The following is a 27621-nucleotide window of genomic DNA, read 5'->3' as shown; positions in this document are numbered from 1 at the left end:
TGGATCATGATGTCAGGAGATCAACACCATCCTGGCTAATACGATGAAACCCCACCTCCACTAAAAATACAAAAAATTAGCCAGGCGTGGTGGAATGTGCCTGTAGTCCCACCTACCCAGCAGGCTAAGGCAGGAGCATCACTTGAACCCGGGAGGCAGAAGTTGCAGTGAGCCAAGACTCCAGCCTGGGCGACACAGTGAGACTCCATCTCAAAAAGAAAAAAAAAATGTTTTCCCAATGAAATCATTTCTGCATGTTCCGCATGTATAAAAGCATTAGGGAGGTAGGTTACAGTACTAAAGGTTGTTGAATACAAGTTGATGCTGAAAACAGCAATGCTGGTGTTATATTTCATGTTAGTGGATAATTTTACTTTTGTCTAATATGTATATTAAGTGATTACAAACAAATGCTGAGGAAATACATAGCTATAAAACACTGCTGAAAAACATGTAGCTGTATGACTTCCAAAACATAAATACCTATTTTGTTTTACATTTATTATCAAGGACTTCTCAAAGTTAACACAAAATAATAACATAATCCTGTAAATATTTAATATCCTGATATTGGAAATAATAAGTTTGGAAAAGTAATTTTTGGCAGAAGTATTGCCTTTAGTTGTAGTTGTCTGGTTGGGTTGTAGACAACAAACAAAGACCATTTACCAGCAAAGCGGATATTCTTGGCTACAAGACAATAAAAATTGGTATTTTCTTAAGAGAGGCACAGGCTAAAAATTCTATGTAAAAGGTACCTACAGGACAATTCTGAGTAAACTTGATGCATTAATGAAGGTTCCAAAGTTCCTACATACGCTAACCTTTTCTGAAATGAAAACAAAAGCCAATATGAAAATCAAATAATGCGAACTTCCAAGTTTATATATCGATGACCTATGACTCATGGTAAACTTAATATCGGAATAGAGTAAAATTCACACACACACACACAAAAGGCTAGGGAAGTATTACATACTTCATATTCCAAAGAGAAGTATAATTTAAAATAAAATAAAACTTTTTTTGTCTTTTCTTTTTTTTTTTGGTGTGGGCGGGAGATAACCTAATCCCATTACATGAAAAGTGAACAAATGTGTTTTTCAAGCCATTTTGCTTCTCATGAGCTTCTTGCTCAATAGACTGTGAGTCCACCTGGTGGAGGTACTTACTCTTCTCAAAATGTAATTCCTCGCACTCATAAATTTCACGGAACATTTATTTTAGTTTCCACTGCTTTCAGAAAATAAAGGTACTAGAAAAGAGACTTTCCATGGTGTTGGTTTCTTCCTTTACTTGCTTGATTTCCATGTGGACCAGTCCAGGAAAGGTCTGTCATCTGCCAGAGTTAAATAGCTCCACTTAAACATTTCACCACGAATGCATGTCAGCGTCACTTGTTAAAACTGATCCATAGGTAAAGTATACCTCATGTCCTGTAATGACTCTACCTAAACATATAACAAAATATAATATCCCACCCTCCTTCCAGGTTCAGGGGGTTCAACACAGAAGTCTGTACTTCTGACCAGGCGCAGTGGCTCACACCTGTAATCCCAGCACTTTGGGAGGCCGAGGCAGGTGGATCACCTGAGGTCAGGAGTTCAACCAGCCTGGCCCACATGGTGAAACCCCATCTCTACTAAAAATACAAAAATATAGTAATGGAGTGTGGTGGTGCACACCTGTAATCACAGCTACTGGGGAGGCTGAGGCAGGAGAACCATTGATGGAGGTGGAGGTTACAGTGAGCCAAGATTGCGCCACTGTACTCCAGCCTGGGTGAGAGAGGGAGACTATGTCTCAAAAAAAAAAAAAGGAAAGAAAGAAGGAAATATGTACTTCGCTCACATGTATAAATATCCCATCAATGCAAAAAAGAGAAAAAGTAAAATAAAAGGGATGAATTCCAAAGTCATCCAAGTATATGGCCTAATATTTATTCACCTAGAAATACTTTAAAAATGTATAACATAATTGTGAATCTAGTACTGCTAAATGGATTCAGTACAGTAACAAAGTCATGCCACTCTCTGAGACAACCTAGATGGGCTCTAAATCCTCTCTATAAAATAAGTGTCATAGGTAGAATTATTTCTCTTATAGAAGAAATAACAATTTATGATTTTATTTAATAAAGAATGAATGATATCCTTCATGGATGATTTCAGAACTTTTGTATACTTGTCTCCAATTTTGGTTTTAAGGGCTCAATGTAATGTCAAAGGTAACATTAGCTCCATAAATATAATGTAACCGGCCTGTGACAACAAAGGCAAAAGAGAATATTTCAAACCCTCAGAAGCGAGCTGGTATGTTTGGCACACTCTACCTATTCTTATATCCTATGGTTAATAGGCATGGAAACTTTCTATGGAATATTCATTACTCATTCCCTCTACTCTAAACATATAGCCTGTCAGAAATATGATGGTGGTGAGGCTGGTGGTTGCAGGGAGAAAAGGGAAACCAACCTTCAAAAGCAGGAAGGCACAGACAAGTGAATTCATTTAAGATTTACACCTTGTTTTCAATCACTTTCATTTAATTTTCCCTGACTTTTTAAATTAGAAAATACACTGATCCGGAAGGAAAACACATGGGGAAAACAAAAACCAAACAAGCAAAAAATGCAGTGCAAATCTCTGTGACTTGTACAATAGCTCTTATTTCGTCCCTGTGGTTGAATATCTGAATGAACTGTGGTCTGTTTTTCATTACTCCCCATCTGGAGCGGTTGCTCGCTTTGTTCAGCAATTTCTGGTCATTTTGGCTTGATGATGACTGTTTTGTTGTAGGTTGTCATATTATACAGAATGAAAGCTGATGTAGCCACCACCCAAGAAAGAATACTCTTGAAAACGAGAGGTTATGTTGAAAGAGTTCCTGATAACCTCTTATGGAATAAAGAAGTAAGTCAGCTTACCTAGGCCTGACTACTGTCCCTAACTTATAGGGTGTGCTTGGGATTCAGGAGAGCATACAAGCTTTTCTTTCAAATACTAAAATAGGATTCAATTCTGCTGGTTTAATGCATCAGATTACTTTTCATACCTTTTCTTTTTATCTCTAAGGAGACAAGTTCATGGACTTTCTCATACCTTGGTAAAGACTAACTTACACACAATATGCTGTATGTGCAACAGCTAATGAAGAATTGAATTCCTATCATGTCTTTAAAAATAAAAATAAACAAATCCTTGAGTTCCTCATGTTTAGATTTAATTGTATAGCCTTTGCCTGGAGATAAAGTTGCAAAGCATTCAAAACCAAGTGTCCCAGAGAAGACCAAATCCAATTTGTGTTCTCTAATGATGACAGTCTTGATGCTCTTAATGATTTTGTTTGAAAAAGCCGCCTCACACATCCTAAACAAGCAATGGTCAAGAAGTACTCAACCTCTGCCTCTTATTTTAAAAAGCAAAGCATGCTATTCTCTCCCAATTCTTCACTATTTTCATCTGGAATTATTTTACAAAAATGAAGAAACATATAGTCATGAGTTACTCAGGTTCCATAGAAAGAACAACCAAAATATAAACATAATTAAAACCAGCTTAATTTTTCCAAGAGCTGTATTTTTTTTTTCTTGCCCAAAAAGACAACAGAACAGATTTGGAGACATGTTCAGATAATAATAATAATACTAATATATCACCCATAATCCCACTATGTTAAAACAAACATTTTTGTCTTGCTTGATATTGCCAGTATTTTATACAAAAGTAGCAGGAGATATCGTCAAACATTTTCCATGTATTAACGTTGTTAATCATCACAACACCCTGTGAGTGAGCCTCTGTTATCGCCTTGCTGATGTTTTTACCTTGCAGAAGGCACAGTGCAATTGACTAATTTGCCACAGGTCACATAGCTACTAAGTGAAGAGGCAGTGTTCAACCCAGGCAGCCTGGATCTACCACAGACATAACCACACTGATCTTGACTCTCAAATATTTACAGAGCTCCATATTCAGTGTACACATGATTTTATATACTTTTATATTGATTTAACTTCATATAATAAACATTTTTCTAGGCTTGGCATAGTCTAGTCTTTATGACTACCATTTTAACAGCTACATAACAGTTGTATATGCTCCATAAGCTAGAATTTGGATGCTTCCTATATTTTTTCCTAGTAAGGAAAATGAGAGTGTTCAGAGTTGTACAGAGATACATAATTTAAAAAATATATTTAGATAACATATTTGAATAAATATTCTCAACAGGCTAACTAGTTTCAACTGTATGCCCTTTATTGCTGTTCCATACTGACTTTCAAAAGGCTATACCAATTTAGCATGGTACCAATGAAGAATGGATGAGCCAGTTTCAGAGTGAACAGCATTGAATGGCCTACATGTTAGAATGTTTGCTACTTCAGTGGTTATAAACTATCACTGCATATTGCTTTAATTTGCATGTTTTCCATCATTACATAACTTACCCTGAGGACACTACTTCCCTTGTAGCCCTCTCAACTTTGAGTTTTGCTCTTTTCTCTCTCCCACATCCCTCCTCCCACTGGACTTGTAAGTGGTAGGCCTCTTGCCTCCTTTCTCAGTATGGTTTCTCCCCTACCTAAACTCTCCAATTTAGAATCTCACATCATCAAATTTTATAACCAACTAGTCTTCATTCTCATCATGGTCTACAGATTCCTAGTATCATTTCCCATCCCATTATTTCTCCACAGATACCTTTTAGGTGAGTCACTTTTTCTAATACTACTCCTGCTTCATTTCTTGGCAATTCCAATACACATTTAGATGATGGTTGCAATACTTGTTCTTACCAGTTCCTTGAACCTTTCCATGACCTCATATCTTTCTCCTAACTTCCGCAACTTATTGAACAATTATACACAATGTTCTATAATTGCTGTCTTTCTAATCATATCTTCTCATAACTATGTCAAGATCTATTTTTTGAAAGGAAATACTCTAATATATACCAGCATATCATTAAAATAGAATTTTTCTAAAAACATGAAAGTGATAGTAGTAAATTTTTTATCATGATTTGCTGACTTATAGGGCACATCCCCCATGATGTGCTTGATGTTGTGATTCACTCACCACTGCTAAGCACACACTCCCCAAGCTGAGGATAAGCAAAGCAACGGGAGGCCTTTATAAGCATATAATGGATACATGATCACTTTGCCAGCCTCATATTACGCTCAGTGCAAACAGTCTGACCGCTGTCCAATTTCTTTTCTTTTTTTTTTTTGAGACTGAGCCTTACTCTGTCACCCAGGCTGGAGTGCAGTGGCACGATCTCAGTTCACTGCAAGCTCTGCCTCACAGGTTCACACCATTCTCCTGCCTCAGTCTCCCAAGCAGCTGGGACTACAGGCGCCCACCACCATGTCCGGCTAATTTTTTTATATTTTCAGTAGAGACAGGGTTTCAGCGTGTTAGCCAGGATGGTCTCAATCTCCTGACCTTGTGATCCACCCACCTCAGCCTCCCAAAGTCCTGGGATTACAGGCAAGAGCCACCATGTCCGGCCTAACCGCTGTCCAATTTCTTACCGATGCCTTTCTGTAAGTGATTTTGCTAGGCTGTTCCACAGCCCCTTCTTTCCTCCCTCCCTCTCTTCCTTCCTTTTCTACCTCCTTCTCTTACTCCTTTTCTTCTTCCATATTTATTGGTGAGACCATTATTCATATCACTAGAGATAAAAGTATTTTGAAGCAGCAAACTCATTATTTTCATATTTATTTAAAATCTATGTATTTGTAAGATTATATGAATATATAATGTTCACAAAAAGTTGATATAAAAACAGAGAGATGTAAATTCTAAAATTTTCTTTTAGTATCTCCAATAAACAGTCTTGTATCACCCTTCACACATCCCACTTTGGAGATAAGTTTTCTATAGTACACAGGCCCTGTTTCCACTGATTTTAGGAATCTCTCCACAGAAAGAGAAAATTAAATAATCTGTTGCAAAAAAAAAAGTGTGGATAGGGATTTTAGGAGCTGAGGTAAGGATACCTATAGTATAATTTGTCCTGATAAGCAGCCATACTCCCACTATATAATTTGCTTATGGAGACTCTGACCACCCATTTTCAGTTACATCCCCTTTTCTTCAAACCTTCACAATTATAGAAGGGTACAGTTTTTGCATGTTGGCAATTTACATTTTCATGGTATTCAGTGTTGTACTGTAACCATAGATATCTGCATGCTTGAGCAAAACTCTGCATAGGGAAGTATCCCTTCATATTGACCACTCCAGTTATGAGTCTATCTATTGAGGTTTCCAGGTGTTGCTTATCTGTGCAGTATTTGTGCTTCTGATTGGTGCTTGACCAATATTATGAACTGCCTGACCTAAGACTTTGTATATGGGTTGGGCAGGTCTAGATGCAATATAATTAGCATCCTAATGCTTCAAACATGTCACATGCTTCCCACAGGATGTTCCCAAGAACATCCCTTGGCATGGCCCAGCTTTCTTCTTAAATGTTCTCCAAGTTCTCAGCTGCCCACCTAATGCACTCCACTCCATTTCCACTTCTATACATTATTCCTTGGTAATCTTAGCTATTCCCTTCACTTCAGTCAGCATCTGTAGCCCTGGACTTTCTGACAGTTTCCTCTTTGACATCGCCCACATGGTTGCCATGTCAGAGACTCTAACTCAGCATGTCCAATACCTTCTCCCCAAAACCTACTACTACTACTTCTGGACTTCTTACTTCAGCAAGTGGAACAGGCATCTTTCCCAATCAGAAGACTCAACATGGAGTCAATAGCCAACTCTACCTTTAAAAACTTTCATGATGAACCTCCTTCTATTATCCTAATAGTAATAGTTAAGCTGATTTTTTTTCCCAATTTCTCTCTTGTACTATGGCTTTGAAGCCTACATTTTTTTTTTTTTTGCTTCCACTCTCCCCCTTTATAATTCAATTTCACGTACTTTTGCTGAAATAACTTTACTAAACACCTACAGAATCATATTTTGTCTTCTCAAAAACTACTAAGAGATCTATGTTGCATATAGAATTAAATTTAAAATATCCAGGATATCATTTAAAAACCTACAAAATTTTAACCTGTCCTTATTGATCCTTATTCTTTCTGTCCTTATTGGTACTTTTTTTTTTTTTTTTTTTTTTTTTTTGAGAGGAAGTCTTGCCCTGTAGCCCAGGCTGGAGTGCAATGGCACAATCTCGGCTCGCTGCAACCTCTGCCTCCTCAGTTCAAATGATTCTCCTGCCTCAGCCTCCTAAGTAGCTGGGATTACAGGTGCCTGCAACCATGCCCACCTAATCTTCATAATTTTAGTAGAGACAGGGTTTCACCATGTTGGCCAGGCTGGTCTCGAAGTCCTGACCTCATGATCCACCCTCCTCGGCCTCCCAAAGTGCTGGGATTACAGGCATGAGTCACTGCACCCAGCAGTACATTTTTTTTTTTTTTAATACAGCTACATGGGTCTACTCAATTACATTCTGAAATTATCTCTCCTGAACATCCACCTGTCCCAAGCTCACCCATTCTACCTTGACTTTATAAACTTCATTTCCCGAAAAGAAATCTCTATATTCTCCTCTAACAGTGGTTTGTTGATAATTCTGTTTTAGATACCGCTGTTACATCCTCACATATATTAGGGTGATATAGTAATTCTAATAAGGATATTAAAATTAGTTTCTTGGTTTTCTTGGTATCTCCTCAACTAGGACTTGAAACTAGGTGGAAGAAATCATGTCATATTATTCTTTGTCTTGTAATATGTAGTTCATTTCTGAGTTTATAGAAGACATGGAATGTTTTTATTTTTTTAACTGCTGAATTGAATCTGACTACCATTATGCAAGTAGGTAAGGAGATACATATACAGGAGTTTCTTAGTGTTCCTTCCTAAAACTTGTGCACATTATATTCATATATGAAATAGGGGCAGTGTTTAGAATGAACGTGGCTCTACCATACTTCTTGATTTCAGTGTTACTACAAAGACTAGATTAAAGGAACAACAAACAACATGTTATAAGAAGCATTCTAATTTTCTGAGTCATGCAAGAGAGACCATACAGGTTCCACAATTAATTTAATGCAACTTTTAAAAGAATACAGGATTCCCAGACATGAAGAAACATGAGCCACAGATATAGTCAGATGACTTCAGAAGTATTTCCAGGAAAACCAAAGCCTGTCTTAATAAGATACCAACTCTGAAATCCCTTGAGATGCTTATAACTGAAGCTTAATACAATAGGCCCATCAGTAAATTTATTCCTAGCCAACCAATGTTGCTAAAGCTTTAAAGAACAGATAAATTGAAATGTGTTTTGCATGGGGAAGTTTTCCCCAGAGTTCTTCATTTTTATATAGGAAATCAATTTGCATCACTGATGATCCCATTCACATCAGACACCCCAAAGTTGTTAGGAGGTAATTTAGTTTTATGCTGAAGCAATTTGATACTTGTTCTGATTTGTGATTTTCATTTTGTTTGCTAATGAAAAAATTAATGAGCAATGTTACTAGAAATACAACTTATCAAAACATTGGCATCATTAAGGAGGTTTTCCATACCATACATGCACTGTGATCACTGTGCAGCTGGTACCTGGACCTCTACAATGGAAGAGCCATTAATCAGATAGCATAGGCAAAATTTCAGGGTACAGATGCCCTTACACGTACCTTTGCACTGATTTGTGTTTTTGTCAAGAATTGCCTTTGTAGATACAATTTTTCCATACCTGAAAGAGAGAGAGAGAAAAAATCCATGTTATTGTAACCCAGTGAAGACACTTAAAACACCCTAATGAACATCAGGGCACACACAACTGAGCATGGCTAAACCAAGAAAACAAGCTCTGAATTCCTATTTCACACCTGGATGATTTCCTTTCACCAGCTCTTCTTTATAACTTAGGAATGTTCTTCCCTATGTAAGCAATGGGTTGAGCTTCAAAAATAAACTTGTCAGGTTGCCACAGGCAGCCAAAAGAAGATCACATGTGATTGTGATCACAGTAAATCGCACTCTGTGGATCCATGGAAGAAAGCATGGACCTTGGTGGTAGACTGAACAGGGTTTGCATCCAGCTCTGACTCTCACCTTGTGTTGTAACATTGTAGAGTTTAACCCAACTTCACTAAGACACAGTTTCTTCATCTGTAAAAATGAGAACCTAAATATGTCAAATCTCCTAATTCAATCAACATTTATGTCTTTGGGAATATTAGACTCCAGGAGCAATGTATTATAGTAGTTAAAAGAATATACTGGGGCACCAGACTACCATGGTTCAAATTCTAATTTAGCCTGGGTATATTTGGTTGGCTAAGTAAGTAATATGTGCTATTTGCATCATTTGATCATCTATAATAATATAAATACATTTATTTAAATAATGATTTGAATTATTTGTAATGATATAAATATTTTTGTAAGTATATAAGATGAGGATAATATTGTCTTCTTCATAGGTTTCTTGTGAAGGTAAAATGGGGTTTACCTAAGGTGCTGAGGACAGTGGCCAACACAGAGCAAGTGTTATTAATATTAGCTCTTCTTCCAATGATGCTCTCCCTGCTATCAGCTATATAAAAATGTCTCCACCCCTTTGGCATTCTCTGAGAAGGATGGAAAGTGGAAGGGGGTAAAGATTCTGTTCCAAAAGCTTCAAATATTACTACTTAGACTGTCAAAATCTTCCACTGAGAAAATTGACATGTTAAATTATTTGCTAAAAGATAATTACATTTATACTTTACATTGTTAGTTTTAAATGTTAGGGATTTCATTATGTTCTCACTCTACGTAGTTGTACAGATAATCACCCATTCAAAGCTTTTTTGTTTGTTTCATATAATCAAAATGACTATTACTTCACGCCTATTACCACAAGAGATTATTCCCTTTAAAGACTCCCAATCCTCTCTTTCCCATTCCCCCCAAAACACTCTTTTTGGAGCTCTATTTCACCCCAAGAGTTTCTCTGTGGGGAAAATAACCAGTAAAATAATATCATATTTGAACAGTCTCTTTATTAGACAATGATTCATGGTACCTACAATCATCAGTCATGCCCATTAGAAAGCTGTAATGTTAGCTAGGTTTGAGCTATTAAGGTAAATAAATCTTTGCAAAATTATATGTATCTTAGAGTAGAAAATAAGGGATAAGAGAAGAAAATGTCACTGCATCTTTTTTTTTTTTTCCCCACACCAAGCACCATTAATACAATATGTGAGAAGTAAAAATCAGAAAAAGAAAAAAAAAATTAGACAGGTATAACTATCTTATACCAGGCACATAAACCCTTAAGACAAAAATCCTTCTTAATTGGTTTATAAAGGTGTTCCTGAAATTTTTATATAAGAATCTTGTAAATTGAAATTTAGCTCTGTCTTAAATATGAAATTAAACATTACTGTGTTTCATGGTGGATTTCACCTCACAACTGGACTATTAACAATAGTCAATGGCATGCATATTGTCCTACTGTATCGATATTACAAGAATGTCCTCTACTTCATTAAATGTAGTATATGTAATCATTTTTACAGCAAAAAAAAAAAAGTCAAACGTTTTCTTATGGAAAGCATTTGTGAGTATTTTGACAAATAACTTTTTTATAAACAAAGAAAAAGAATTTTATTTCTCGGCCGGGCGCGGTGGCTCAAGCCTGTAATCCCAGCACTTTGGGAGGCCGAGACGGGCGGATCACGAGGTCAGGAGATCGAGATCATCCTGGCTAACACGGTGAAACCCCGTCTCTACCAAAAATACAAAAAACTAGCCGGGCGAGGTGGTGGGCGCCTGCAGTCCCAGCTACTCGGGAGGCTAAGGCAGGAGAATGGCGTAAACCCGGGAGGCGGAGCTTTCAGTGAGCTGAGATCCGGCCACTGCACTCCAGCCTGGGTGGCAGAGCAAGACTCCGTCTCAAAAAAAAAAAGAATTTTATTTCTCAGAAATCATTACAATATTACTATCAAGGGAAAATCACACACATAGTCCAAAAAAGCAAACGGTGCTATTTCTTAACTTCCCTATTTCTAAACACTCTCTAGGCAAGACTTCCCAATAGCACAGAATCACAAAACAATGGAACACAACTCAGAGTACTTGACACAATCTCTACTATGACTGGAGTACTAGGAATTTCATTCCATGGCTCCGTTACAACATTCTGCATTAACAATTAATTTGCAAAGCTAGGATATGCTTTAAACAACAAGAGAAGGTACTTAATGGGCCACTGGTTACAGTTCATGTCTGAACTCTCAGAATGACAAACAGGTACTTTCTGCATGACTGGCTCTGTATTCTTTGTGATCTGCAAAGTCAACAACTGATGCAGATAAATAAGGTTTAGATTTCTTTTTAAAGACTTAACCACCATAAATACTAGTCCCATGAATGTAATACACCTATGAAATTATGCTTTTACCAAAGTATACTAGCAGATTAGAATGAAAACTACAGATTAAAAGTACACAATTTTATACACTCTGGAGGAAAATAAAAATTTCTGAAGTAAAAAGTATTCCTTCATGTATATAACCTCATTTATTTACTCTTTCCCGTCTTAGGGTTTAGATCAAGACCTTACGTCTTCATAAAGTTTTTTCTTCAACTATGCCACTCACCAGTGGAAAAAAAAAATCTAATGTTAGAGAAAATTATGTGACCAAATTGCTGAATAATGCCTGGAAATAGACACCTGAGCACCAGTCCCACGTGCCTCCTGGCTCCAGAAGCTTTCAGACAAATCCAATTCACTTCTCTATCCTTTCATTTCTCACAGCTAGAGGAGATAAAATACTATCCACGGTCTACTTCCTCGGGGGTTTGAACTTCTCAGGGGAAACAAATAAATCAAGTAAATACATTTTATACTATAGTTCTTTCCATGTGGGCCTTCTCTAGCCATTGTAGGAACTCCCTAATACAGCATTGTAAAGATGCTTTTTGGCAACTCCATACCTACATATTCACCAACTATCCTGAGTGCTCATATATTCTACAAATATAGCCAGGTCTCTAATGACATTTTCTTTATATTTAAATACAGCCAGGTCTCTAATAAGATGTCTTATATTCTATTTTCTTTATATTCTAAAAGTACGCTTTAAAAGAGTAGTCATTCTACAGTAACTATTTGCTTATTACATTTTTGAGTTTTCATAATTGAATGTTATAAATTTATATATTGTCTATCAACTCTTTAAAACACTTTTACCCTAGCTTGTCAATACAATTTTCATATTTAATTTTTTAAAAGAACTAGCCAGTTCTTTTCTGGCATTTATTCTCAGTCTTAAACAGCATCTGAGTCAAACTATATTTGTTGATACACTTGATTATTCCACATACAAGCCTAATTTAAACTAATGGCATCTTTTATTTTCAAAGTTGAAGAGAAAATAGAGCTATTATGGGTCTACTCTTCATGAATTATGAAGACATCAAATTGGTGGGATCCTTCAATAAAGAATTTATTTTTAAACCCTTTTGCTGAATCACCCACTGTGTATATTAATTCAAAAAATACAGGCAGAGACTGAAAATAGAGTCTCCGCAGTCAATTAACTCTCAGCTAACTCATTTTTCACAAGTCTTCTATATTGATACCGACTAGAAAAAGGTATCACATTTATTTAATGGATGAAACATTATCCTTTTAGCAAATGTGGTTATTTGCCTACTTCTAGATGGCTCATTCATTCTTTGGCATTTGGGGATGGTAATGGAGCATATCTGTAGCTTCAGGGACCCAGTTGGAATGTGGTAGGGCTATCTCTCTAATGGAATACATGAGCCAGATTTCACCTACAAGTTTACAACTCATTTATATTCTGAAGTTTTAACAAGTTCAATCTACAAATGAGTAATCAAAGCCATGCACAATTGTTATAGACTGATTTTTTTCCCCTCAAAATTAATATGTTAAAATCGAAATCCTCACTACCTCAGAATGTGACTATATTTGGAGACAGAGTCTTTAAAGAGGTAATTAAGGTAAAATGAGGTTATACGATAGGCCCTAATCCAGTATGATTGTTGTCCTTATAAGCAGAGACAGGTATAAAAAGATCATGTGAAGTCATAGAGAGAAGGCAGCCATTTACAAGAAAAAGAGAAAGGCTTCAGAAGAAGCAATGGTGTCAATACCTTGATCTTGTATTTCCCACCCCAAAACTGTGAGAAAATACATTTTCATGAAGTCACCCAGTCTGTGGTACTTTGTTATGGCAGTCCTAACAAACTAACACAATAATCTTCTCTCCAAGGCCTCCTGAACTTTGCAAAAAGGAACAGAGGTGAGAGGATTCATTAGACAAGACTCCTTTTTAAAGTGCTTTGCTCAATGATTTTGCACTTGTCCCCTCCAAGCTCTTACCTAAGACCTCCAAGATCTTTCTCATCTAACATTTGTGTATGATAACAGAAGCCTAGAAGTATCACAGTGTTACAAAGAGCAGATAACAAATAATCCAGAACCTGGTCCTTGGTCTTACAATCTGGGCAGTGTTTCTTTTCCCCAAGAGATAGTCAAACTCTATAATCATGCATCTACACCAAGTAAATTTTACATGTCTATTGTGAAAGGTAAAACATCTTTTATTAACATACTATTTGGGGCTAGTACCTTACAAAGAACACAAAATAAGAATATCTATCTGGGAGATTTGGAGAAAAGTTCCTAGAAGAGGAAGTGTTTGAAGAAGGGGCAATATTTTATCAATGAGGAATGATTTTTATATGTCTTAGAGATTAGAAAAACAATTGTTAAAAAAATGAATCTTTTTTCAGGTCAGTGTATTACTACTTAGCAAATTTCTATTTTCATGCTACAAATAGCTTCACCAGGAACCTAGGGGTACAAGCAGCATTTCAAGCTTGATATACTCAAAGAAAGTGGTTCTCCATGTTTAATGGGCAGCTGGACCTCTTAGGGGGCTTATTAACACAGGTTGCTAGACTCCACCCCCAGAAATCTGACTCAGTAGATATGAGGTGGGCCTGGAGAATTTGCATTTCTAAGAAGATCCCAGGTAAGGGTGATGATGATGCTTTGAGAACCACTGCTCCAAAAGACTAACACACAAACAGCAAAGAAGGTGGTTTGTTATTTGCAATACTCCAGAGACTAAAGGAACTTTCTTTTTTTTTTTTTTTTTTGAGACGAGGTCACTGTCGCCCAGGCTGGAGTGCAGTGGCGCGATCTCTGCTCACTGTAAGCTCCGCCTCCCGGGTACACGCCATTCTCCTGCCTCAGCCTCTGGAGTAGCTGGGACTACAGGCGCCCACCACCATGCTCGACTAATTTTTTGTATTTTTTTAGTAGAGACGGCGTTTCACTGTGTTAGCCAGGATGGTCTTGATCTTGACTAAGGGAACTTTCTATCGATATGGGGAACGACTTTTAAAGCTTCAAACAATTTTTTGTTCATATAATACTTTAAACTGAAAATGGTAGGCTGGGGTCAGTGGTTCACGTCTGTAATCCCAGAACTTTCGGAGGCCAAGATGGGTGGATCACGAGGTCTGGAGTTCCAGACCAGCCTGACCAATGTGGTAAAACACCGTCTCTACTAAAAATACAAAAATTAGCCAGGCGTGGTGGTGCACACCTATAATCCCAGCTATTCAGGAGGCTGAGGCAGGAGAATCACTTGAACCTGGGAGGCAGAGGTTGCAGTTAGCCAAGATCGTGCCACTGCACTCCAGCCTGGGTGACGGAGTGAGACTCCGTCTTAAAAAAGAAAAAAAGAAAAAGAAAAGAAAGAAAGAAAATTGTAGTCTGTGTATTTTTTCAGAGTTTTGCTTAATGATATTCTTCATTTAGCCAAATATAGTAACAACTTACAACTCAAATATAGCTGTTTTGAAGTTTGTTTTCAGATACCTTCTAGAAACAAAGTCCAAAGAAAACATTGGCAGTGCCTATGTAAATCTCTTCTGCCACTTGAAATAACTAGTTGTTAAGTAGTAGTTTGACTGAATTAGAGCGAAAATCTTGTGAGGAAAAATGGCAAGCAGATAATGATTTTTAACTGGTTTGTGCCTTAGTTGTTCTTTAATTAGAAATAGATATAAATCTGGCACAAAAATAGCAGACCAAAAATGCATACTTTCGAGTTCTGAAATCAAAAGAAAATCAATTATTTGCTAGTTTTCAGAATTAGTAACTCTTGGGTTATACTTTAGGTTATATAGTTGGGTTATGTAGTTTGGGGATATATATAAGCTGCCACTTGAGCAAAAGTTTATGAGAAAGGGGTTTCCATACCAATAGAGTCAGAAACTTTACATGCATCTGAGTACCTTCTACAACTGATTCTAGTACATTTCAGCATATTTAATATTCTTTAATATTTGGACAACTAGTATAGAAAGAGGATGAGGTTTAGAATCAATTAATATAGACTTGAATCTGAACTCTCCCACCCACATAACCTAGGGCAAGTTACTCAACCCCTCAGCACCTGCTCCTTGATCTGTATGATTACTATGTTCTGTATTCTATAGCAACTGTAAAAATGAAATAAAATAGAATATATTAAAACTCCTAGCACAATGTGTGACATGTTAAAATTGACTCCTTTCTCTTATCAAACCCTCCCTTATTACCTATACATTTAGTGTATAGCATAAAATAATAACTCAGATACTACTATCTTATGACCATTTGATAGAGCCAGAATGTCCCAGTTCAATGCTTCCAGAGGACCCAAGGAAGCACATGATTTAGCATTTTTGCTTTCTAATTTGTACTCCAAGTCAATTCACAGTTTCCTCTTCACTCACTTAGTCTCCTTCTGACAATACCTAGTTACTAGCTCAGACTGTTCTCCAGGCCACTTGAATGCTGTCTCCACTAACTTCCCATATGCTTGTCCCTCCTAATCTTTCCACCAGGATCCACCACTCTACTTCAGTACCTCTGTTCTATCCTGTTTTCTATTGTCTCCTTTCCTGGCCATCATCCAAGAAAGCCATTAAACCTGGTCGACCACATGTTGACCCTGGCATTTCTTGGTTCTCACTGCCATCAACTCTCATTTATTCATACATAATCTTGAAGAGTACCTCATCTCCAGAACCATTTGCCTTCTAGAGTCTAACCATGTAGTAACAATTCTCAAGTTCCTATGTAAGTGGCTTTCAGATTTTGGAGGTTTTAAAGGTCTCTCAGGAATTCATGGGTCTCCCTTTCAAAGCCTCTCATCTCTGCCCCAATGTGGTTGATTTAGCTGGCACCTACTTTTATAACACTTCCTAGACACTAACCCTTTTTCTAAGTTCTCTACATTTTTCAACTCATGTTAATCATTGCAACAAACCCATGAGGGAGGCATCGTGTCTAGCTACATTTTACAAATGAGGACATTGAGCCAGCCACAGGGTAAGTAACTTTCCCATGGTCACATGACTAGGAAGTAGCAAAAGCAGAAACCAATCTCAGACAGACCAGCTACAGAGCCCAGGCTCTGCCAACACTTGTTGCCTCTCAGCTCTAGTGCCACCTGCCATTCTCCTGTCTCAAAAGAAGGCCTGCCTCTCCTTTCCTCCCTCATTAGTATTCATCTCTGTGATGTCTGTGACCTGTTCCCCTATCTCTCACCTATATTTCTCTGAAACGTACATGCTTCTTCCCAAATGCCAAGGGCTCTTTCTCCTCTGCCTGCCCTTAAACATTTGCAAATCCTATCCATCCATACACTGGTTATCATAGGGTTTCTCTCTTTTCATTTACTGCCAGACTTTTCTTGAATGCTTGCTCTACTCAAGCTGCTTCTTTCTTTGCATTATCCCATTTCTGCTTAATTCCTAAACACTGGCAATACTTTGAAAAGTGACCAGTAACTTCCTAATTGGTAAAAATATTCAGTTACTAGCATTGACTTCTTGGCACCATTTGATCTCCTAAATAGCTTCCTCTTGAAATATCTTTCCCTTGAGATCCATGAATTACCTTCACTGTTTCTTTTTCTTTTTTTTCTTGTCTATACTTTTTCCCTTATCTCCATCACTTACCCCTTCTCTTCCACCATGTTCCAGAGAGTGTGTGTAGATGAAGCTTAATCCTTAGTCCACTTGAGTTTCGGTGCTACAATGCCCATTACACTAATAATTCTCAAATTGCAATGCGCATTAGAACATCTGAGTGGCTTCTTATAACTCTGGGGCCTCAACCCCAGAGTTGCTGATTCAGTTTGTCTGAGACTGGGCATGAGTTGATCCCAGGATCACACTATAAGAACAACTGTATTACAAATCTCCTTTATTTTCATGCTTTGAATTCCCATTTCTTTGTGTTTCACTCTCAAAGTTTCTTCTCCAGATCTGTCTTCGCCCTCAACCCTCAGTACTGAATCTCCAGTTAGAGTTATTAGATATTTCTCCCTGTATGCTCAATGATCATCTCAAATGACACAACAAAGTTTAACTCACCATCTTCCCCTTTTTCTTTTCTCTGAAAGTATTTTTAGGGCAGAAACTAGTCAGGTATTGAAATGGATACTGGATAGAGACTGTGATGGCCTGGAGAACTTAAGCTTCAACTGAAGGGACGCCTGCTTGTCAGCTCAACCAGTATTACCATGAACAAATATAATCCCAGCATTTGCAGGCCTTCTGATTTTTTTTTTTTTTGAAAGAAATTGATTTTTAGGCAAAATTTCCCAATTTTTTTAAGGTTGGATTAGAGATTTTACGAAGCAATGTTAAGGCCAAAAAAAAAAAAAAAAAAAAAGTCCAAGTTGAGTGAGCCTGAAGACTCTGTTTGTGATCTTGGCAATATTGTCTAATTTTCCCTTTTCTTGCTAAATAATACAGGTCCTTCAAAACTCAACTGTGTGTTTTGGCTTATTTGATCACCAATTATTTCTCTCAAATCTGAATAGCTGCTGTGCTCACAGTCTGTATGAAATCACCTAGTACTTTGTTTATATATTTATTATTTGATGTGTTGTCTGTTGTTTCCTCCATGAGATTTTCTCTTCAATGAGACCTTCATTTTAAAGAGGCTCAGATCAGAATAGAGCTTGATGCATAATAAGCCTCCATGAACATCTTTAAATTTCTCAGTAATTTTTATGGACCTGACAACATTTCCCAGATCAGAAACACCCACTAATGATTGGACTACATGTATATACACATTGTATGTTATATATATGTATATACACACACACACACTCACACATACACATATACATTATATATGCTATTAACTAAAAACCTGCTATGTGACAGAGAGCAGTAGATATTTTATTGCAAATTCTCATGCCTACATAATTAATTGATATTATTTTCATTTATTTAACATGAAATCATTAAATTTAGGTATATTAAGTTACCTGGCTAAGTCCATGCATCACTTAAGTTATATTGCTTACATTTAAATTCAATTACATTTGGCTTCCAAAGCTCTACTCTTTCTTTGATTTCATGCTGTCCCTATGTATAGTGAATACGTTCAGATAAAACTCAGTCCTCTGGCCAGTCAAGATGCCACACACACACACACACACACACACACACAATGTGTAAGGTTTGCAAATTTTGGACATGACTAGTCCTTTAAAACACAGAAAAATTACCAACATTCTTTGGAAATAATATAGCTGCATATTTACCACTGCTTGTTAGAACTTTCTTCTAAAGAAACTTGTTCCTTGAAGCAGCTTATGGCTTCACAATATGTAGCACATTCTAGTACAACTGTGTATCCAACATCAACTGAATATATAATGGAAAACATAGCTTCACAGCAGATTTTACATTTGCTATTTGAGAAGACATCAAATCTGATTCTGAAAATCCTGACATCATCTGCAGTCTCAGTTTTAAGAGAAAACTCCATTAAATCTGCAACATATGTAGCCATTTTTAGAGCCACATTTCAGTAGAGTGGAAGTCAGCAGTTTATAACACATTCTTGGTGCTTCAATATGAATGTTTGTGTTTTCCCAAAATTCATCTGTTGAAACCTAATCACTAATATGATGGTGTTAGGAAATGGGGCCTTTGGGAGGTGATTAGGTCATGAGGATGGAGCCCTCAAGAATGTGATTCGTGCCCTTACAAAAGAGGGCCCAGCAAGCTGCCTTGACACTTCCATCATGTGAGGACGAAACTGGAAGGCACCATTTAGGAACCATACAATGGGGCCCTCATTAAACAATGAACCTGCTGGTGCCTTCATCTTGAACTTCTCAGCCTCCAGCACTGTGAAACATAAGTTTCTATTTTATATAAGCCACCAGGTTTGTAGCATTTTGCTCTAGTAGCCCAAATGGACTAAGGCAGTTGGTTCTCACTGTATCTGCAAGCACAGTTCCAAACCACATATTAGATTTTGAAATAAGTTATATGTTGTTAATGAGGTGGTAGCTCCCAAGTCTGGCATGGGTCACTTAGTTTCATTCTAACCTCCTCCAAACTGTCTTTGGGCTGGGTGTGGTGGCTCACACCTGTAATACTAGCACTTTGGGAGGCCAAGATCAGTAGATGACATGAGCTCAAGAGTTTGAGACCAGCTTGGGCAACATGGTGAAATCCTATCTCTACAAAAAAAATACAAAACTTAGCCAGACATTGTGGGGCATTCCCGTGGTCCCAGCTACTTAGTAGGGTGAGGTGGGAGGATCACTTGAGCCAGGAGGCAGAGGTTGCAGTGAACTGAGATCGCACCACTGCACTCCAGCCCAGGTGACAGAGTGAGACCCTGTCTCAAAAAAGAAAAAGAAAAAATAAACATTGTCTATGTCACTAACCTCATTCTCCTCATCCTTACTGAACTGACGTATCTCTGATTTCTTTTTTTCTCATCCTCAAGTAGCTAATTTTAATTCTGGTTATGATCCAATGGTATTTTGGGCATATCTTTATTATTAGAGACGGCAATTGGATCATTAATTGTATCAATGGTAAAATGCTGTATTTTATTATTACTGTATTGTACTTTAGTATATTGTATCCTTTTTTATCCTAACAGTGGAGTTATTCAAACCTTACACACAGGACTCAATACATATTCATTAAACGAGTGAATAGATTAGTGAATACCATATATTACACCTTGAACATTAAACAAGATGATTAGGATGGCTATGGGAGTCCAGTATGTCTAGATACAGTGGTATGTCTCCTGTTTTGCAAAGTGACAAAGTGCATTACTCTGCTGACAAAGATACATTGCTTTTTATATATTATGTTGAGCACATTTCCTACATTTCATCCACAAAGGGAGTGAGCTATAATATCACTCAAGGGTCAAACTAGAAAAGAGTTTAAAAATACTGATTGTAAAATACTTTATGAAACTGTATTATTTTAAAACTACAAGGACACTTAAAGGAAAAAAAATGAGTTAAAATGCTAAAAGAGAAATTCCATATATTATAGCAGCTGCTGTAAGCTTTTTAATAGATACACAGTTTTCAGTATTACTGTAAATGCCTAATACAAATAGCTCAATGATGTCTGTAAAAGAATGACAGTTTTGAGATGTCTGTAGAATCTTTCTGAGGTTCGTAACACTTAAATTGCCTTTCTGTGATTAAATAATACAATAATTCATGCTTCATTTAAAGATTCAGAACCCACAAAAGGCAAAATACATAAAGCTATATAATGCAGAAATAACTAGTTCCATGAAGGTGATTTCTACTTTTTTAAAAAATTACATACATAGAGAAAGCAGAAAAGATAAAATCAAGGCCAACTTTAATTCAAAACAACTCTGTTTCTCCTTATTTCTAAAAATGTATAAAACGAAGTACCCATGTGAAAGAGACCACAGCTATTTTGTCAATACATTAATCTCCTTGTATTAAATTTTGCGATGCATACTAGGTAAAGCTGTTATTTGTCACTCCAAAAGATCAATCCTTGTGGAACTATACTAGGGAGTCCATTGTCCAGTCTTCAGTTAAATACTTCATAATTGCATAAATCAATGATGTAGTTCAACTACCTATGTGAAAATTATTGGCTTTACTGACTCTTTATAAACCAGAGAACTTTAAAAATTCCATGTAAAATGTATATAACTACCTCATTGGTAGTGAGGTAGGTAAGAAGACCTAAAAGAGTATGTAGTCTTCTAGCTCAATAATAGGCTTATAGTAGATACTCAAAAACAATAGTTGCTGGGGTGATGCACAATCTTTTAATTGCTTATTGGTCAGAAATTTCAGACTTATGTTATAATTAGATTCCATAAAGCATAATCAAGAAACTGAGTAGATTGCAAAGTTTGTGTAATGCTGTCTCAAGTGAAGTATCAGTGACTTCTGGTTCACTTATTTGCCTTAATCCTTCTCATTACTGCAGGCGTGCACACTCCCCTGAGTGCATGCCTTTCATTCCACAGGGAGCCAGTGGGGATGTTTTACATGACAAAGAACACACCTAGGATGCCTTTTTGTTTGTGCCATTTAGGACGGTCATGGGCTAAAGGAAGAATATGAGAAAAATTCAGCTGCTCCCTGCATGCCAGGAAGAATATAATGTTGTCTTATAGATCTTTTTATCAGATCAACTCTTATTTAATAAGCTTAACTATATTCATCTAACTTCCAACACAAGGCTCCACATAATGCTCTCAATATGACCTGATTTCTTTACTCTCATAATCCAAAGCACTGTTTTCATACTTTCTTGAAATATCTATGACTATGAATCTTTGTATTTAGGCACCTATCACATCCCATAATCCTTTAGAAGATACTTTATACATATACCATAAATCCTTTAGAAGATACTTTAAACGTATACCATGCTTTATACGTTTATGATGCAAAGGATATTTAAGTCTAGTAGATATACCGTAAACATTTCATGATTTGGTAATGTTTCTGGAGGAAAGATGAGACTAACCACTCTTAATTGTGGTGTAAAATAAAAAAAGGAAAAATTGGCTGGGTGCAGTGGTTCACGCCTGTAATCCCAGCACTATGGGAGGCTGAGCTGGATGGATTGCCTGAGCTCAAGGGTTTGTGACCAATCTGAGCAACACAATAAAAGCCCGTCCCTACTAAAACTACAAAAAATTAGCTGTGCATGGTGGCGTGCACCTGTAGTCCCATCTACTCCAGAGGCTAAGGCAGGAGAATTGCTTGAACCCGGGAGGTGGATGTTGCAGTGGAACAAGTTCATGCCATTGCACTCCACCCTGGGTGACAGAGCAAGACTCTGTCTCAAAAAAAAAAAAAAAAAAAAAAGGGAGAAATTTATTAAAGCCAGTCACTTACTGACAAATGCATTGTACTTGACTAATTATTCTTCCTAATTTTGGTATTTAATTGTGCCTTAAGCACCCATTAGAGACACTATTTATACTATAATAAACCTTTCATTACCATATGTATCACTTTGCTCAGCTGGGTTGCAATATTATCTCAGTGAACTATGCAAGAACCTTCTTATGTTTTAATAATTCTTTAGCCCTTCACAATGCTTTACATATCTTATTTATACTATACCAGTCAGGGGAGATACTAAGCTCAGATTCTCCTTCTATTCTTTATTTCCATTACTCCCCAATGTGACCCCTTAAATACAACGAAATTTAATCATGGGAAGTTTCTAAAATGTTCCCTGTTATGTTGCAACTCCATCAGCCAAGAATTTTCTTCCTTTCCTCCTGCCTCTCTACTCACAACTTCCTTTGTCTAATTTCTGTTTAATGGTCTCCTCTAGAAATATTTCACTCACCATCTTTCTTTTAGGTGAATTAAAAGCTTCTTCTAGACCAGTATGCCTCTTCATAGCACTGTCCCTACTACATGGTAAGCACATACTTATTTCTGAGAGTTACTTGAAAACATAAATTGTGCCTTCCTTGTCTGTGTCACCCAGGCATCACACAAACACATCATAAAATAGGTGTTCAACATACGTTGTAAAATAGGCAAAAATGAGAATGTTAATCCTATGTAAACAATCAAAAGAAAAGTTAAACTTGAATCTTTTTTCTGCTACGTCCATATCAGATAAAATTATTAGGGAAGCTGTGTTTCCTTTTTCTTGTAGTAATTCCTTGTACTAAACATACTATTTACAAATATAAGAATATTCATCAGCAGCCTAAAGCTGGAAACTACCCAAATGTTCATAAATAATAGAACAGATAAATATTTTGGGTTTATTCAAACAATGGAATACCATACCATTATGAGAATAACAAACTAGAGCTACAAGCAACAATTGTGGATGAATCCTCAAACAATGCAGAGCAAAACACGCCAGATAAACCAAAGTATATGGTCTACAATTGCATTTATATAAATTAATGTATTAGAAGTCACGATCGTAGTTATATTTGGCAGAGATGAAAAATTAGAAGAGGCACTGGGCGTGGTGGCTCACGCCTGTAATCCTGGCACTTTGGGAGGCCGAGGCAGGCAGATCACTTGAAGTCAGGAGTTCGAGACCAGCCTGGTCAACATGGTGAAACCCCATCTCCACTAAAAATACAAAAATTAGCCAGGCATGGTGGCAGGCACCTATAATCCCAGCTACTCAGATGGCTGAGGCAGGGGAATCACTTTAACCAAGATCATGCCATTGCACTCCAGCAGCCTGGTTGACAGAGCAAGACTCCATTTCAAAAAACAAAAAAAAAGAAGAGACATAAAGGGTTTTTCCTATGCTGGTCATGTTGTTTCATGATTTGGCTGCTGGTTACATGGATGTGTTCAGTTTGTGAAAATACAACAAGCTATATACTGACAGTTAGTATAATTTTCTATCTACTTGCTACTTTTCAATAAAAATGTGCAGAAAATAGTAGCATTGATGACAGAAGCTAATAATGTTTTCCAGTGAGGATGAGATAGAGATGGAGAAGTATGAAATTATTTCTATTCATCATTCTCCCAGGAAATTTTACTGTTATGTTTAAAGTTCCTAAAATCTTTTTAAATTTAGAACCATTTGACACAAGCTGAATAAAGAAAAACTATGCAAATAGAAGTACACATTAGAGATGAGAATAAATTATCACATAACGTACTGGATTTTATTGTATCTAAGAAGACGTTTAGCCATATCAAAGGGCAGTAATTACAAAAAAAAAATAAATAAGTCCTCGTGATATAAAATTAATTATAGCAATGAATATAGTAGTTTTGAGATTTATGGTATGTAACTTGTATGCCCATACATGTATTTATTTTTTATAAATAAGCCTGATTCTATTATCAGGTAGGTTCCCTTCAAGGCTACATGATTTTTCCCAATTGGATTACAGGCTGTGGTTACAGATGTGTATTACACAATGGAATTCACCTACCAACAAAATGAAATATATTCTGCTCAAGAGGTGACCTCTTGTTCGCTTGTCTTAACTTTAACCATGGGGAAGTCAAAGTAAAATTTAATATATTTATGTAGTATGTACTTTTCACATGCCACAGGAACATAATTGCTTCTACTTTCCTTAACATTAAATGAATGAAAAATTACATTTCATGCCCATAAATATTAAATTATCTTAACTGTCTTCAGCTTACTCCTTACCTGAGTACTGACATATGTTGATTTTTTTGCCAATACAGAGGGAACATATCCCCTAAACTCAGAATTGGAAAATGTAGAAAAACAGAACATGTAAATTAGTTATAACTCCTTCACACAAAGACATGCCATGCTGTTTTCTATAATTTTTTTGTTTGTTTGTGTGTTTCGCACAGTGGTAATCATATAACATAAATTATTTTATATCTGACGTTAACACTTTCCGTACCTGTCCACATGACTTTTAAGTTTGACCAGTGCCAAAAGCAATGTATTTAATATAAATATCTATTAGTACTCTTAGAAAATTTTTATCAGGGCAAGTAACATACACAAACAAGCAGGCAGTAAGTAAGCAGTAAGTAATGAGACTCACTGGGTGGTTTATAATTTACACACTTATGAGGGAATCATTAGTTATTAGTTATTAAATTTATTAGTGTGTTTATTTATTGGTTGATTGTAATAAGTTACTAAATACCAAAAAATGTCAGGAATATATGTGATAATTCATTTAATTCATTTCTACAGTCATATTTGTTTCAAGTAGGTCATCATTCCAGGGTGTATAAGCATACCAATAAACTTCAAACTAATACAAATAGCAGCAGCTGATTTCTACCAATGTACATGTCTACTGGTTATTTTATAATTAGTATTGCCATAAATATCTTTTGAGCTAGCATATATTGCTTTCTTCTATAAATTACATGTTTCTCAAAAAAAATGAGAAAGCATGGAAATCTGTGGTGTTTGTATGAATGTGTGCTTATAGAAAGATTTATTCCTACAACTACTACAGTGGAGTCAATGAGCAACCAGATTTAATCTTGTTGGAGAATAACTGATACAGCTATTGAAAGTTGTTGATACAATGAAATAATTCATTTACTACATGTAAGAAGTGACATGTCTTCTGAAGACGCAAAAGAATTTTTGAAACTATAGAGTTTCAATTGCATGTTAGGTAGTTTCTGGGTATTTTAAAGTATTTACTGCCAAATTGCAATTTTAAAACAAATAGATGTTCAAAAAAATTTAAAACATGTATTTTCTGCATCATGATAGGCAAAAGGCAAAAGTTGGGGGTTAGTCATGGGTATTTTTAAATTTTAGTTTATTTATATACAAATACTACCTTGTTTATCTGTGTTATAATTTATTATATTTCAGTATATTTAATTATTGAAGTTTAAATTAAATATAATCAGTATATATTATGCTTTTATATACTTTGGTTTTGAATTACATAATTATATAATTTTACATAATATAGGGTTATATATTATATAATTTCATGTAAATTATATAAATATGTAAGTACATATTTCTATATAGATGAGTATTAAATATGTGAGACTTTTTTATAAATATAAACAGATGTAAAAATTAAAAATGAACACACAACAGAATTTAAGAAATACATGGCTTAGTTATGAACTTTCTTCCTTGCCTCTGCCCAACCTCATTTCTTCCACTTTCCCCTGTAGACACTTTATCTACTTCCCTGTGTTCTGTAACAAAATATCCCTTGTCTTTCTTATTGTTGTCTTATATGCATATATTATATATATATATATATATATATAGAGAGAGAGAGAGAGAGAGAGAGAGAGAGCGCTTAGCTTTCCCATGTTAGTTATCTATTTAAATGAACCATAGCTTACATATTTTACTACAACCTTTTTTTTACTTAACATTTTTAATCATGAATTCAACCATGATGGCGTAAAAGACTATAATTCTGTTATTTTCACTGGTTTATAGAGTTCCATTAAACAAGTAATTCACAATTTATTCATCCTATCTCCCATCTGTTTTCACTTAGGTTTATCCAAACACCTTCCCTTTATTTTTGTTCTTATAAACATTGCTGTTATTAACATTCTTGTATCTATCTACTGGTAAAAATGTGCAGAAGTTTTACTAGGGTATCTGCTCAGGAGTGGGATTGCTGAAGCATGCAGAACACATTTCCCAAAGTAGTTGTCTTACCAGCAGAATAATAGTTTCTCCACAGCCTTACCAATGTTCAATGATGCAGAATTCTTTAATATTTCCCATACTATGAGTTAAAATGCTATCACTATTTGTAAGATTTCTAGGCTTTACAGAATAATTAATAATGCATTAATGAAACTTGATGGACAAATCTAAATTAGGCATTTCAAGATAGGCCCCCCTGCTATTTACGAGAATGCTGAACTGTAACTTTATTGAGTCATAAACTAGTTCCAATATATGGTCTGATTTTTAGAAGGAACAAATGTTTATAATATTATGTCTCACCATTTCTCTATAATTCACCATGCTTTTGGAGGAACATCTTGAGAGACAGAGAGAGAGAGAGAGAGAGAGAGAGAGAGAGAGAGAGGGAGAGTGAGTGAGTTTGGTTATAATACATACAAAAATAGTAACTAAAAAATGACTTTATCTAGAGAGCACTCTCGTTTCCAAACACTTTTTCTTTAGGTGGTTCTGTCTCCATAAGATTTTTCATTAATTTAAGGTAGCTTATTTACATTAGGTCTGGAGAAGATTTTTCTAGCTTAGAAAACCAATTTCATGAGACTGTCAAGCAAACATGAGTAAAAAAAAAAAAACAAAAAGAAAAAGGAAGCCAATTTTATATTAAATCAACTAGTTAGAAGAGTATGAAATAATCCAAGCAATAAATATTTAACAGTAACAATAAAGCCATGTTTTTGGTGTTAATACAGCAACAAAATTAGAAGATACAATAAGTGTCCATCTTATTTCTCAAATATTACATATTATAAGGCTTTCTATATTAGAAAGCCCCGAAGCCCAGTCCTACAAAGTTACTGTATTTCACCACGTACTTAGGATAAGCTACTTAACTTATTCCAGATTAGGTTAATGCCACATGATGTTTTTCTAAGTGTAATGGCTGCATTTAAAGCTGTGCCTTTCTGGAGGTACATATGAGTATTGTGTGCAGTTATCTAAACAGGCTTCAGTCCCATCAAACTTGTGGTTTCCTTCTGGGGAATCTGCCACCACAGAAGTCAGAGGACATAGAGATCTTCTGGTCCACTGTTTCTTTTTGATGAATGGAATATTTCAAGCACATCAACAA

At 36.1% G+C, this 27621-nt stretch overlaps 1 protein-coding gene across 6 annotated transcripts in view; it reads right to left on the bottom strand.

Moving 5' to 3' along the window:
* The window catches only part of RBMS3 (RNA binding motif single stranded interacting protein 3), a 771622-nt gene that overhangs the window by 541637 nt on the left and 202364 nt on the right, over positions 1 to 27621 (bottom strand). For all 6 annotated transcript variants that reach the window (XM_033212877.1, XM_033212879.1, XM_033212876.1 and 3 more), the window contains exon 3: positions 8678 to 8736. In XM_033212877.1, the coding sequence (XP_033068768.1) occupies positions 8678 to 8736 (59 nt within the window). The remainder of the gene's footprint in view (positions 1 to 8677; positions 8737 to 27621) is intronic.

The sequence above is a fragment of the Trachypithecus francoisi genome, unplaced genomic scaffold (assembly GCF_009764315.1).
Source record: "Trachypithecus francoisi isolate TF-2019V2 unplaced genomic scaffold, Tfra_2.0 Lachesis_group0, whole genome shotgun sequence".
NCBI classification, from domain to species: domain Eukaryota; kingdom Metazoa; phylum Chordata; class Mammalia; order Primates; family Cercopithecidae; genus Trachypithecus; species Trachypithecus francoisi.
Note: the sequence above shows the minus strand (reverse complement) of the source record. Positions and strands in the feature narration are given on the sequence as shown.